This window comes from Podarcis gaigeae (genome assembly GCF_964106915.1).
Source record: "Podarcis gaigeae genome assembly, chromosome: 5".
Lineage (NCBI taxonomy): Eukaryota > Metazoa > Chordata > Lepidosauria > Squamata > Lacertidae > Podarcis > Podarcis gaigeae.
In genome coordinates, this window is record NC_139681.1 from 16,118,191 (window position 1) to 16,133,612 (window position 15,422).

Below are 15,422 nucleotides of genomic sequence, written 5' to 3' on the forward strand. Positions count from 1 at the left end.
TTTCATCGCACCACACTAGAGTTCATACCTATTTTGTCCTCATAAAAAGGCAAGAGGTTTGCAATAACTTGGGTGGCATAAAACAAAAAGGAGTGTGTAACACAACATGATTTTTAATGTGTAGCAAGTCAGCAGTAATTCAACAAAATTCTATTGCGTCCCACCAATATTTTTTTATGCACTAATTTCTTTGCATTCTTTTTCCTTTTCTATAGGTCAGCGATCATATTTATACACATATCCAAAACGAGCTGATTCACCAAAAATGAAAAATGCAATCAAATGTATTTGCCTCTTATTAGCAGATTTGAGAAAGAGGTGTGTCTAAACAGCCCAAGGCCTATTTTCCCCAAAGATTTAGGAGAATACAAGAGTACTATATGACTTTGCACCATTTAAATGTTATTTTATTAAATATTTCCGGTTCAAGGTTTCATTATAACAAAGCTATGAAGGTTCTACCAACATTCAGAAAAAAGCCTAACTTGATTTCAATTAATTCTCTATCATGCAAAATTTTTGCATCAAACATCTTCCATTTCCTGTTTAAAACTTGATATAATATTATATATAGATGCTTACATTAACCCCATAAGAGAACATTAAGAATGCTAAAGGTTTATAGCTGTGTTGGATAATGGCCATACCAAGCTAAGGTTCTCATTAAATTAGAACATGTCTCGAAGACTGTGCAAAAACAAAGACAAAAAACTTTAACTCAAAACTGTTCCAAAAAAAAATATTTTTGAAAGATGCAGATACAGAGAGGGTTTATCATTAATAATCTTCAGATGAAGAGACAAGGAAAGATCAGACCTAAAAGCATGCAGAATTTGTCATTTTTAAAAAGCTGCATAACTAATTTCCTGTTCCCCACTTCGTGGCTTTATTGTTAAAAACCTGAATAAAATTATCAAGGATTTTCTTTGTCGCCTCACTCACTAAGCTTAGTGCTATCTAAGCATGTTTTACATTAAAAGTCTCACTTCTATCCCGCTACTTGAGACAGCATTCCTTTTCTCCTTCACCTGGCTCTAGAAGAGGCTGAAAAGGGTTGAAGGATTTGCGCAGACAAACCTCGCAAAGGGTAAATTCCCTTTGCTGTGCTGAAGATAAGCTGTGATAAATGCCGTGATAAATGCCATGGGACTGAGCTATCAGCCTTGTTAGCAGTAACAGAAGCTACGATGTTCACTGCAAAGTAGAAAACACATTCCTTCTGTTCCATGGGATCGTCGCAACTTTCTGTTGTCCTAAAACTCCATCAAAAGGTTGTCTTCCTGCTATTCTGCTTAGTCCTTTTTAGGCAGCAAAGGGCTGGAGTGTAATATAATGGAATCCCATATTCTCAAATTTAAGTGACCGTACATGCGAAAGAGATTTGGTGTTCTCCGTGTCTAGAAGACAGGGAGTCAATCTGAACGTCAAAGTTTACCAGGAAGGATTCTATCCTGCTTCTACTACATAAAAAATGGGTAAAACAATGGCCAAGGTGTACAACTGTCAACATTTTCTATGTAGGGAATAAAGAGCAATGCTTGCCCTTCTTGGTGGCAAGGGAGACAATTGTGGCCAATGCAAACTGGCAATCCCCTATATGGGTGTGTTGGGTTCCTAGTTGTAACTACAGCAGAAACTGGAGAACCTTCTGCATAAAGTAAAACCAAAGTTCTGATTCAACGTTTAACTGAGTAAACACACCACCACAGATGATGGGAGGGAGAGAGATTAAAGAAAATAAAATACACCCAATGGAACAACAGGAAACAAAGCTGTGTCAGAGGGACTGGGCTAGTGGAAAAAGCACTTGCCTGAAGTTGCTGGCTCCCTTTGCTCATTTATCAGAAAACAAATAAAACTGGGAAACCAGCAAGCCCCATAGTTACAGGGGTGCATATATATATTTATATATATATAGAATCTATTTCAGTATAAAACACAAACTAAGTTACACACCATACAGGAAGCTAACGCATGTGTGTGTGCAAAACTTCAGGGCAGGATGTTAACACAAAGCTTTTCAACTGTTTCCTAAGCAGCACATATTCCGCAGCAATCTGGATCCCGTCTATTCTAAACAAAACAAAATCAAAACAAGCCATTCATGTACCCTCTTCCCCCTAATATCATTTGCTCTTAAACTTTGCCCTTATAAGCTGACTTCATGCCTCCAAGGAGTGGCTGTTTCTGAAAAAATAAAATAAAAATCAGTGCACCTCTGAAGAGCAAGCTCCTACGCTATTTAATCCAGCTCACAATTGTTCCTTAAAACATTCTTGTTCATTTTAACGCAGTCCATCAGTGGGACCCAGTGGCCGAGCAAACGGCTGGCTGCTGCACATCTCCACCGCTGACCCTTGGGCTCAAGTCAGTCTGCTGTATGGCAAAGGGCTGAGAAATGTCCTCCTTCCACATTGCCCCCTTTTCTCCACGCTGGCCCCCGAGAGCTTGCCGCCAGCCACATCTCGCCGATTAAAGCTGCAGCATAGCCCGGACATGTTAGTTCCCACTCTGCCTTCACAGAGCACAGGTTCCAGCATTTTGCTGCCTGAGCTGCTTTCTCTTCCCCTTTCTTTGCTCCGGTTCCGAAAGATGCTCCACAGCTGCTGCCCCATCATCAGCCCTGGAGAGGAGGCGCTGGACACTCCGTCATGGATGATGATCTCTTTTCTATACAAACAATATGGGTTTCTCTCTTGAGATTTAAAAGACACCTTCGTACAGCAGAAACAGACACGATGGATCCATGGAAAAACAACAGAAAGGCGGCAGCGCCCGGAGCATCAGATTCATGCAGGGTTTCGTGCATTTGGCTGCTGCCGGTTTGTAATTCATATATTTTTTTTTAAACGTCAAAACGAACATGACCGTCGCTGTAATTCAGGCACTCCAGAGCTGCTTGCTGAGAAGATATTGCCCTCCCGCCGAGTATCTCCGAAAGCTGCTGCAGTCAGAAAGAGGAGATGCATTTGAAGGGTGGGAAGACAGAAGAAAATGTAATAATAATAATAATAATAATTTTTATTTATACCCCGCCCTCCCCAGCCAAGGCCGGGCTCAGGGCAGCTAACAAGCAATAATAAAAACAAGTTGAATGAATACAACTTAAAAACAAAATTAAAATTCAACATTAAAATATTAAAATGTAGCCTCATCGCAGGAGGAGAAAGAAAAAGAAAAAAGAAAGAGGGGGAGGGAATCAAATTGGCTTCAAGCCAAAGGCCAGGCAGAACAACTCTGTCTTACAGGCCCTGCGGAAAGAAATCAGATCCTGCAGGGCCCTGGTCTCATGAGGCAGAGCGTTCCACCAGGCCGGAGCCAGAGTTGAAAAGGCCCTGGCTCTGGTTGAAGCTAATCTAACTTCCTTAGGGCCCGGGACCACTAGGATGTTGCTATTTATGAACCTTGAGGCTCTCCGTGGGGCATACCGGGAGAGGCGGTCCCATAGGTATGAGGGTCCTAGGTCATGAAGGCCTTTAAAGGTCAAAACCAGCACCTTAAACCTGACCCTGTACTCTACTGGGAGCCAGTGCAGCTGGAAAAGCACTGGGTGAATATGCTCCCATGGCAGAGACCCCGTGAGGAGCCTCGCTGCAGCATTCTGCACCTGCTGGAGTTTCTGGGACAGCTTCAAGGGCAGCCCCGCATAGAGCAAATTACAGTAGTCAAGCCTGGAAGTGACCGTCGCATGGATCACTGTGGCCAGGTTAATGGAACAGCTGACATTACCCAGCAGCTAGCATAATTAGGCAGGTTTTTTTGGGGGGGGGGTCCTGTTTTTGCAAGCTCCCGCTAAGTATTTTAACTCGAGTTAACTGTAATCTCAGCACTGCAATTAGTGGAAGTCAGGATTCCCCAAGACGGAAATCTGGTTAGCAAACTCCGTTCAATAATGAACCCTGGTTAGCTATGTCTCATGGTGGTGCCAATGAAATGTTTACCCACGGTTCAAAATTCAGTGGATGAAAAAGACCAAAAGGAATTCATGTCAAAGAGAATGAACTGGGAGATGGGTTAGGTGCCTTTAAAATGCAACCAAACTGTAGTACTCCACTTGTGCACGGAACTGACAACATGTTCATAGATGTATAAAAATATAAATGTATTAACAGCATGAGCAGATTAACTATGCTGTTTATCACTGCAGATGATAGCAGGAGTAAATTGTTGGAACAGGTTCAAATAATTTATTTCCTTCTTATCTATGTGAATACAAGAAGTGAGGGGATCAAGTCAGGAGCCAAGAAATGTAGGCTTCAGTGTATGGTACATCCTTCTAACCTGTAGCATTGTAACAACCAGAGGTTGGCTCCTTCCCTGGAACTAAACTCCTATAAAACTAAACATATATTTACTTTATGACTTTCAGCCTTGAGTGCTTTCTGTCTATATTAAATATCCAACACTCTTCTGAAGCTGTCAAAGCTAAATCTTCAACAATTCCAGACACTGGGAAACGCTGCATTTTGTGCATGATTTTGCCCAACACAGTCTTCAACAGGAGACCATGAGAAACACCAGGCATCGATAATAAAATTCTGGCTCGGTGAATTCCTATTCTTGTAGACAGGAGGGAATTCAGCACTGCACCTCCAGGGACTGGATACACTGGACTAAAAAAGCTCTTTTGAGGCAGCTGGAACCTCCCACCAAGCTTCAAGATGGCCGAACAAGGACAACTGTGAAACAATACTAAGGGGAGAAAACCACATTTGTCTTGTTCATCCTTCTCCTTTGCCTTTTCCACCCCTACCTGATAGGTCTGACACCTTCAGCATGCTTTGCGCTTCACTGCTGGGAAAACAGTAGTGAGCACTATCTACTTAGCCAAGCGATTCGAACCGCCATGTATCTTTGCAAGTTCCCATCCACAGGTCTCCTTGGTAAGGCTTCCTCTGCCGTATTATACTTCCTCTTTGTACTGGAGAGACTTTCCTGGCCCAACATACCCATCTTTCAGCTTCACTGGAGTGGAGCTGCTGGAGCCCCAGAGCAGTGGTAGTGGACATTCAGCCACTTGCCGTCACGGCGGTGCCAAACACGGGTTTCTTCCGACTGCGTGGTGCGGGGTCGGCCTTGACCGTCGATATACTGTGTCAAGCGGATGTAGGCAATGCAGGCTGCATCATCACCAATAACGTGAACGTGGGGGTTCAGGATGGTGGTGTGGATTGGCTTGCTGTTGTTCTTGGACAATACTGGGGAGACATGTGAAACAATGAGCATTCCCCCTAACCTCGCAAAGAGAAACAGGTTTATTTCGTTCATTACTTTGGTCACTTCCCCCAATAGATCACATGTCTTTTGGCTTTCTTTCCATCCCAGTCAGACCATAATGAAGCAGTCCGACCAACTGCCCCACAAAACCCCTTCCTTTTTCTAATTGCTTCTATGCTCCAGTCCCTCCAATAAATTTCTTTAAATGAATTAATCTCAGGCTCCTGGAGAACCAGGTTACTTTTTTTATTATTACGCTGTGAACCTAAAGGATTCATTGAAAATTGAAAAGGAACATACATACATATATATATATATATATATATATATATATATATATATATATATATATATATATGCGACACCAGGAAAAGTTGACTGCTAAGGAGAAATAAAACAAACATACAGTGGTGCCTCGCAAGACGAAATTAATCCGTTCCGTGAGGCTCTTCGTATAGCGGTTTTTTCGTCTTGCGAAGCAAGCCCATTGACAGCTTAGCAGATTAGCGCTATTAGCGGTTTAGCGGCTTTTAGCGGCTTATCAGCTTAGCGGTTCAGCTGATAAGCGGCTTAGCTGCTTAGAAAAAGGGGGGGAAGGGGGGGGGAAACCGCAGGAACTCACAATACATTTTCGTCTTGCGAAGCAAGCCCATAGGGAAATTCGTTTTGCGAAGCGCCTCCAAAACGGAAAACCCTTTCCTCTAGCGGGTTTTCCGTCTTGCGAGGCGTTCGTCTTGCGGGGCACCACTGTAAACAACATGCAGAGAAAGGAGCCATCATTTTTCTCTGCCTCCCTCTGGGGAGCCTTCAGAGATTCCAACAGTCAGAGCCTGCTTATAAGTGACTATCTTTCAAGTGTTGGTTATAGCACGGAGGAAAGGACCTGAATCTTGCTTGATACTATTATTATTTATTCATGTATTCCCTGTCTTTCTAAAGAAGTAGACAAGGTGGAGTTCACATTTGTGTCCTGCTACGACCCCCTCCCCTTTTCTTTTGCACATTGATGCTTATTTGCAGGGAATTTCTGTCACCCCATACCTCTAATGGGTATTATATTATATATTATTCTATGTTATATACAGTGGTGCCCTGCAAGACGAACGCCTTGCAAGACGAAAAACCCGCTAGACGAAAGGGTTTTCCGTTTTGGAGGCGCTTCGCAAAACGAATTTCCCTATGGGGTTGCTTCACAAGATGAAAAAATCTTGCGTCCCCCGGCGGGTTTTTTTTTTGCTTTTTTTGCCCTTTTCCTAAGCCGCTAAGCCGCTTATCAGCTGTTCCGCTGATAAGCCGCTTAACAGCTGATCGCTGGAAGCCGCTTGACCGCTCTAGCACTAATCCGCTAAGCTGTCAATGGGCTTGCTTCGCAAGACGAAAAAACCGCTAGACGAAGAGAATCGCGGAACGAATTCTTTTCGTCTAGCAAGGCACCACTGTATCATTAATATTCGAGCAAGGGTGGAAACCAAGAGTATCTTCAAAACCAAATGGTTGATAAATCAGATGGTTGTGAAATCACTGCTGAAGAAACCCTTTTTTTTTTTTTTTGGAATCTGAGGATTTTAACAACTAATTGGCCAGTCACAAATATCCACTTCTGGGGCTGTTATGAATCTTCGGACACTGCTGAATTACACCAATTATCAGGATTCATTTCAATCTAGTTTTAGGTGTGCCATCAGCACAGAAATTAATTGCCTTGGTGTCCCAAATGGAAGGCCCATATAAGGAGAAGCTCTGTTTCTTCTTCTAGATTTTTCTGCAGATTTCAATACCGTCAATCATGGTATCCTTATGGACAGGCTCTTAGGGCTGTGGCTTGATGGTGTCTCAGGCAACTGATACAAAAATTCCAATTAAAAGAAAAACTAAGAGGAGAATTCTGGAGTGCAAATTTCCAGGATAATACACTGCCAATCTAAGTCCAGAGATGGCCTTAAAACTGCAGTTCTTTCCTACCTAAGCAAGCAGGGTAATTTTGGTGTTCCAGTTATCTACCACTCACAGTTCTCAAAGTAAAACTTGTGGAAATCCATTCCCTCCACGAGATTCCCCAGTGCTTCAGGTTCAAATGAGGTTAATCCAGGGTCACAGATCTTCCTGCAAGAAACAAAGTACAAAGGATCTCATTGGTATCTGAACCTACAGCCTGTGTCAATATAGACTGTTTGCACCATGCAGTTTTGATTCAGAGGGCTCCCCAACCAGAAACAGAAAGCCGAGCTTCCTTAAGTATTATAACCTATTTTCCTAAGCCCTAAGCAATCTGAGGCTTCAAGGCTAGGAACCTGCTGCTTCTGCTGCTAACTTCTCATGAAGTGGGAAGCAGATCTTAAGGGAACGGAAGCAGTCTTCACATCTTAGGGTGGAAACACTGTTTTTCAACCCTTTCTCTAAAAGTTAAAAGTGCTTTTACTCTTCTCCCACATACGTGCCCAATCATATTCATTATCATTCCCACATTACAGTTTACAGTCAAGTGCTCTAGGATTGAACCCCAGACATTTTGCATTCCCTCTCAGCCAGCAGCTTTAAATTATTATTTACTTTCAAATTAATCTCTGTCTAAGGGATGCAGAACTTAACAGCTAATAAAAAATTACTAGGTATGCTTTGTGTTGATGGGATGTTGCTGAAAGGTGGTTTCATTCTGACCACACTTCTTGTAAACTTTTTTGAGCTTTTGACTTGTCCTAGCTCCTACCCTCTCGTGAAATGAATCAAACTGGGAGGAATCAAATCATGCCTTTCAGAAGAGAACACTCATCTCCTCCGGAACAGTTTGATGGAACACAGCTGGATTCATATCTATACATGCCTTTGTTCCTTATCAACTTCATATAGGATGCTGCCTTCCCCCTACTTTATGACAGCCCTTTTAGCTTCCTAGAGAATGTGCCGCCAGGAAGAGTTTGCAATGCATTATGGGGGGAAAGAACACTAATCACTGACTTTAAGTTCATATGTTGGGAAAATAAGCTTGTTTGCTTGTGTTCATGTATGTGCATGCTTGCACGCACTCCTCTATGCAACAGAGAGTGCTTATTAGTATTCACCTCTGCATTTCTGCTAAAATAGCTGCATTTATTAATGTAAATCAGAGAATCTTTGGCCCTCCAAATGTTGTTGGGATCCCAACACCCATCAATACCAGCCAGCATGGCCAATAGCCTGGGAAAACAAAAACTGGAGTCAACATCTAAGAGGCCACACATTCTGCACTCCCAATGTAAATGCAGATTCAGGTTCATAGACAGCTCTGTCCATACTTCCTTTCCTGCCTAGTTAGAATTCTTTTATTTTAAGTTGTCACCTTAAGGTAAAGGACCCCTGACCATTAGGTCCAGTCGTGGCCAGCTATGGGGTTGCGGCGCTCATCTCACTTTATTGGCCGAGGGAGCCGGCGTACAGCTTCCAGGTCATGTGGCCAGCATGGCCAAGCTGCTTCTGGCGAACCAAAGCAGCACATGGAAACGCCGTTTACCTTCCTGGCGGAACGGTACCTATTTATCTACTTGCACTTTGAGGTGCTTTCGAACTGCTAGGTTGGCAGGAGCAGGGACTGAGCAACGGGAGCTCACCCCGTCGTGGGGATTCAAACTGCCAACCTTCTGATCAGCAAGTCCTAGGCTCTGTGGTTTAACCCACAGCGCCACCTGTGTCCCTAAGTTGTCACCTTAGAGAACATTTAAAACTGCCCATACAGCAGCAAATACACAAGCACACCTGCCATATTTACATCCTACTTCGTTCATGTAGTAAGATTCCATATAACCAAGCTATCAAACACCAGAAACATCTTAAGTTGAGACTAAGGCCCAGTTTTCACTTAGGTGGTAAAACTGCATGTGGGCTGTGTCGACTGTAGCTGAGGGTTCGCATGGCAGAATACAGAAAAGTAGAATACCACAGAGGTCAGGCGAATAACTTTCTCTCCAGCATACTAGTTTTCTGCTTGCACAGATTTGTTTGTATGAAGGAGTAGGCCATTATGTGAGTCCCCCCCTGCATTGTTAAGTGGTACAGCCCAGTAGAAATTGACTTAGCCTGACAGTAATTGCTTCATGTTATTCCTAGATTCACACCAACAAGGTTGATCCTCATTGCCTCTATCAAACCACAGCAACTAGAAAGACTTGTTATTGCCCTCCCTCATAAGCAACACCGATACTGGGATGATTGATAAACACTTGACTATTGAAATTCATTTATTTTTAATATGACTTAATAAATATAATGCACCAAAACTGTACATGTATCAGACTACTTATATTTACCGTATTTTTTGCTCTATAAGACACACTTTTTCCCTCCTAAAAAGTAAGGGGAAATGTGTCCGCGTCTTATGGAGCGAATGCAGGCTGTGCAGCTATCGCTGAAGCAAGCAGAGCAAGAGCGAGAGCTGCGCAGAGCCTCTTGTTCTGCTGGCTTCCCAGCGAAGCAGGAGGAGGAACGGAAGGGAGCCCTTATGGAGCCCCTTCCGTCTCTCATCCCGCTTCGCTGGGAAGCCAGCAGAGCAAGAGCCGCTGCACAGCTATCGCTCTTGCTCTGCTGGCTTCAGCGATAGCTGCAGAGCTTGCTCTGGCTTTACACGGAGGTGGGAGAAGGGATGGAGGGCAGCCTGCCAGTCCCTTCTCTCACCTCCTGGAAAAGCCAGCAAGAGCCACTCTATCTTTAAAGAGCTGCACCGAGCAAGCCTGTCTACGGCTCTTGCTGGCATTTCTTGTTTTCCTCCTCTAAAAATTAGATGCATCTTATGGTTGGGTGGGTCTTATAGAGCTAAAAATATGGTAAGCTTTTGCTATTTTCTACTCCCCTTCTCCACCTCACCACCCCATGGTTATGACTTCTTTGACCCAAATTATCTGGCTTCGAATGGCCAATTGAACAGCAGGCCCCCGCCCTGTGTTTCTCCACTTACGTGTATGCCTCGAAGTCTCCGTTGTTGATTGCCTCAATCAGCTGCTCCGTTATCTTTATGATCTCTTGTTTACGCACTGGAGAAGGGAATAAAAAAAGAGAGGCAGCTTTACGGCACATGGGAGTTGGGACAAAACATATGGCAAGCAAGTGCTCCCTTCCGGAGATTCAACAGAGCAGCGTTCGCAGCGGTGGTTGCTCTCTTGAATTCCAGAACAGCAGTAATGACAGCTACATATTGGAAGGAATGGAGTCTGGAAGATGGAAGGAATGCAGGAAGAAGGGAGAAGGCGGCAGTTCGAACAGCAGCACTGCTACACCAAGAAAAGGCTCGGCTCTAACAATCTGCGCGGGATTTATGTGGAGAGCACCAAGGGTCACATTTCCATTACACTGTTTCTAAGGTGGAAAGACCTGCTGCATCATCCAAATCTGAGGTGTAGATATGAAGAGAGAGGGGTCGACTGCAAGCATGATGATCCTGACCTCAATCATGGTTACAGCAATGGCAGCAGGGCCAGGAGCTCAGGTGCTCCCTCTGCCTCTTGAGCAACTTTCCTCTCAATTTTCCGTCCCTTATTGGGTGCCCACTGTCACAAAGGGTACTTAATGCAAAACATGGCTCCCTCATAAACCTAGGAGTGGAACCATGCTTTGAAGTAGGTGTGCAAACCATCGTTTCCAATGAAGCTGGTCTGCGTTCACTGTAATTTGCACTGGCACATACAGAGAATACCAAGCCATTGCTAAAAGATGCGAAGGAAAGAATGTGAGAGTCATTCCAGAGGGAGCTCAGGGAAGAAAAGGGTGCCTGCACTAGAGGTTTACAAACTGCATTATGTTTGCACTGGGCCACAGAAGTCCCTCACTTCTTTGAACTGTGGGCATCAGTTCCACAGATCCCCAAAGAGATGAACAAAAGGATGACACATTGACAGGTCTACAGAAACTGCCTATAAATGCCTGTTTGATGGCTCAAGCCATCCTTTGCCAACCTAGTGCCCTTCAGATGTTCGGGACCAAGACTCCCACCAGCACAGGATCCAAAACAGCTCCTGAGAGCCTTCCTGTATCAAGATGTTGTGCCCATGAAAGATTCCTAGCTCTAGTATCACCTTCCTCTTTCACCTGACCATCTCTCATGACACAAACCACCCATCCATCTGTTAGCTTGCTGCCACCTTATTCACATCTGCTCCTACTGAGTAATTATATTGGCTTATGCCTTACTGTACCACTATCAAATACTGCTACACACACTATTTGTAGGAATGATTCTGGCATAACGGAACCTATTCTCAGCCATACAATCAGCCACAGCTCCGGTGGTCTCACCAGGAAGTGTGAACCATCAGGTTGAATGCAGACCACCAGCCATGTATTGTAGCTTGCCAGGAATTTTGCACACAACTTTGTGGGGTTTTTTTCAGTCTGCATCATGCACTGACATATGCTGTTTTGTAAGTGGGTGCAATAACATGTTTTTCAATTCAGGTAGGTAGCCGTGTTGGTCTGACACAGTCAAAATAAATAAATAAAAATTGTCCAACAGCACCTTAAGAGACCAACTAAGTTTGTTCTGGGTATAAGCTTTCGTGTGCATGCACACGTCTTCAGATAATGTTTTTCAATGTTTAGGGGGATTTTTTTTTAGGCTCCAAGTCTGAGCTTGTTCCAAAATGGCCATGTGTACAACAGAATGCCCCTGGGATCTGGCTTTCAAATGTACACTGTCTCTGTATATTAATACCTGTATAAGAGATGTTTCCATTGGCATAGTGGTAAGAGTTGCCCAACAAGAGCTGGTGGGAGTAGAGGTGTCCCCAATTTTTAGAGGCACTGTGACACCCCATGGATTTTTGAATCCCAGACAGGCAGCAGTATCTGCTTCTCCTTTAGTCCAATTCAATTAAAACAAAGCTGAGCAAGTTCTAAGAACTGAACCAACTGCAGGCCTCGAATGCATAGAGATATGGTACCTGGATGGAAAAGAACACTGACTTTCTCTGTTATTAGACGTTTCCATGAGTGTGATTGCCTTGGCCCTTGTTTTGGTCAAAAGAGATAGAGCTCAAGACTTAATCTGATACTATCTATACTTTCACCGAATTCAAAATTCACTCAGTTGTTGCACACATAAATTACAGAAGTGTGACAGCGGAAAAGCTCTTGTTGGAACCATACAGGAACAGGACAAGAGGTAGTTTCTAGGATTCAGGTCTGAGCTGAATTTGTTGGCGCAAGGCACCACACATTGGAAGTCACTGGCTGCTGTTCATAAGAATGTTTCATCTACACAGGTAAGACATATAGTCACTAAGCTTCCCTGGAGTCCTTTGAGGTAAAGGGCAGGGCAGAAACAAATGAATGAATGAATAGCCAATAACAGCAGCAAGACCTCTGTAAAGGGGGCCAACCACTTCATACCCCATCTATCAATGTTTTTATTCCCCAGAGCAGAAAGAACAGCTCTATCTATCAGCAAGGCCATCAATGACTTCACATGCCTTATGAACTTTCTGTATGGATGCTACTGTTACTAGTCTTAAGTGATTATGACAGGACCTATTTCTTCACATTTACAAGTGAAATTGCTGTCCCAACAACAGGGAGAGCATATGGATGTGCTGAGGTGGCCTGTGCATCACATGGAGAGATGCAGTGTACATTTCAAACCTTCACCTCCTGCTGCATCCTCCAAAAAAAAGGAGCAAAAGGCAGCTCTATTTTGTCTCCCTTCAATGCCCCAGCTGCACAGATTGCAGCTGGCCAAATCAGAGAGAAGACACCCCTGGCATTTTCCATGCAGAAATGGTTCAGAAGCACACAGAGGCCATTCTCAGACCCTCAACATCATACATGCAAGCTGCTGCTGAACCGTTTCCCTCCAGTGATGCTTGGATTTCACCTGGAAGCAGCACACTCGCCTTCCAGTCCTCTACTGTGGTGAATGCTTAGGAATTGCAGCTACATAACAAGAAGTGTTGGATGTTGTATGAATATGCCATGCCAGGCCCAACCACAACACTGTCTACACTGTCTGAGAATGCATCTCTAAGGTTTCAGAGTCTTTCCCATCACTGTAGCCAGAAAACTTTTTCAGGGGCGCTATCAGGATTGATGTTTTACATGCAGAACATTATGATCTACCACCACGTAACGCCACCTTACCCTATCAACATACAGGAATTGAGGCTACAGAACAAGGAGAGCTGGATGATATCAAAATACTGGTATTTCTCTAAACATCCACACAGCAATCTCTGATGCATTAAAACTGTGGAAGTGGCTGGAAGGGTGACAGATGGCATATCTATGGTACGGATTCATTTATTCTGAGTTTGGAGCTTTGCTAAGGCTGGAAACTTTAGATGGAATAACTTTTTTTGCTTTTTTGTCTGCAGTTGCAGCTTGAGAATTGTGTTTGCTGTTTGGGGCTGATGTTTTCATGTGCCTAACGGAGGTCTGAACTGGGGCTTCTTGCTCCTAGCTAGCCATTTCAGGAGAAAGAAGTAATTCAAAGAGGGGGAGTGAGGGAGAGGAATATATATTTTGGAAAAATGAGAGATAAAGGTTCAGAAAAGGTAGAGAAGTAAGGGGGCTAAGTACTAGGTTGTTGTTTTTTTCTACTCCTGCTACTACAAAGCTAACTTACATGGCGGATTGTTAAGTGCAAATGGAACTACAGGAGTTAGAACAGGCTCCGACTGAGCGCGATCCAACTCCACAGTTTGCCCTGGGCTGTCCCAGGCAAGTAGTTTCTCTTCACAAGATTGTGTAGTGGTAGCTGCAAGACAAATGCAAGCATTAAAACAAAAATAAAAACCAGAAAACAAAATAAGGACTGCATTGAAAACACACACACACATACACACACACACACACACAACCCCAGAGGCAGCAATGCCACCAACTTCTGCAATGCAAAGCAAGTAGGACAACTGGATCCCTACCAAGAGATTCAGTCTTTCAAAACAGCAACTAAGAAACACAGTAAGATTTGAGGAAGGAGAAGGTGAAGTGATCTAAACTCCAAATCATAAGAGCAACAGAGAAAGCACAGAAGCAGGGTTCCCTTGCCTCCGCCTGAGCCGGGTTTCTACATGACCCTAACATGCCTCATTGTGGTTCTACTTTACAGGAGGGGGACAAAGGCTTTGCAACGGTTTGGAATGGAAAAACGATGTCTCCTTTTGTCAACTAGGCAGTGTTTCCCAACCTTGTGCCTCCAGCTGTTTTTGGACTACAATTCCCATCATCCCTTGCCACTGGTCTTGCTAGTCAGGGATGATGGGAGTTGTAGTTCAAAAACAGCTGGAGGCACAAGGTTGGGAAACACTGAACTAGGCAATGTTGAATCAAATCCTCCAAATACCTTCTCACCAAACCTATAGGTTTTGGAATAGGGTATTGTCTGGAGAGAAGATAAAGATCATCTCCATATAGGCTTTGAATTACAAATGTAAAAAACAAAAATCATGCTGCTTCGTTAGCTGTTCCCTATCGCTATCCTCCCATCCGCCTGCTCTTAATGCCCACGTTCAGCTTCACGCACACGGAAATAAAATGACTTAAGACAAAATTTTGCAAGTTGTTATCTCATTACACAAGTTGGCTGTTTTAAAACAGCATGCACCCAGTCCTGGTTTTAGAGTAAAATATGAGCTGAAATGCTACAGCTGAATGGAGTATTTCAACTCTAAAAACCAAGGGGCACTAACAAAGAAGTCTCTGAAGGATTGATAGCACATAATTTCAGGTGAACAAGAAAAGAGTAGGAAGAAGGGGGCAGGGTTTTCAAATCTGTTTTTTACTAGATAGGGGCTGAATTTGCTTGTGTTTCCAATTCCCTGCTGAAGTGTGCCTCTTCAATGAGGGAGAACCTGAAGTCAAATTACAAGTGTTTCTCATGCGGTCCCTATGCAGGATCATAACCACAGCTCTGACACATCTCTGCAAAAGTTCCCCAAGATGGATAGTGAGGAATCTAGACAGCTATAATATCCCCGAGTTGCTGCTGGACAGAGAAAATATATCAGAAATGGGTTCTTGAGTTCTGATTTTTCTGTGTGTGTGCAAGTGATGTGCATGGGTTCACACAACTGCAGTTTAAGTCTTCTGATTTTAGTTGCTATACCAATGATTTCCTTCCACACCGGTGGGCAATCCTTCATAGAAGGTTTCGTGCTGTGTGCTGTGGTCCCTCGCCACCCATTTCCCATGAATAGACACTTGTGAAGATGGAGCGCTGTGTTGGTTTGCTCCATGTGCAAAAGCTGGAA

The 15,422-nt window shown here is 43.7% G+C and overlaps 1 protein-coding gene across 37 annotated transcripts in view; it reads right to left on the reverse strand.

Annotated features, from left to right (window-relative positions):
- Positions 1–381: 381 nt before the first annotated feature.
- The window catches only part of CAMK2G (calcium/calmodulin dependent protein kinase II gamma), a 164,933-nt gene continuing 149,892 nt past the window's right edge, over positions 382–15,422 (reverse strand). For 14 of the 37 annotated variants that reach the window (XM_083738377.1, XM_083738369.1, XM_083738379.1 and 11 more), the window contains 4 exons: positions 10,142–10,217; positions 7,226–7,320; positions 4,950–5,198; positions 382–2,944 (listed from right to left, as the gene is read on the reverse strand). In XM_083738377.1, coding sequence (XP_083594503.1) covers positions 4,963–5,198; positions 7,226–7,320; positions 10,142–10,217 — 407 coding nt within the window. In that variant the 3' untranslated portion in view covers positions 382–2,944; positions 4,950–4,962. Of the gene's footprint in view, positions 2,945–4,949; positions 5,199–7,225; positions 7,321–10,141; positions 10,218–13,795; positions 13,928–15,422 lie in introns of all 37 variants that reach the window. The other 23 variants (XM_083738356.1, XM_083738388.1, XM_083738386.1 and 20 more) reach the window with 3 other exon arrangements.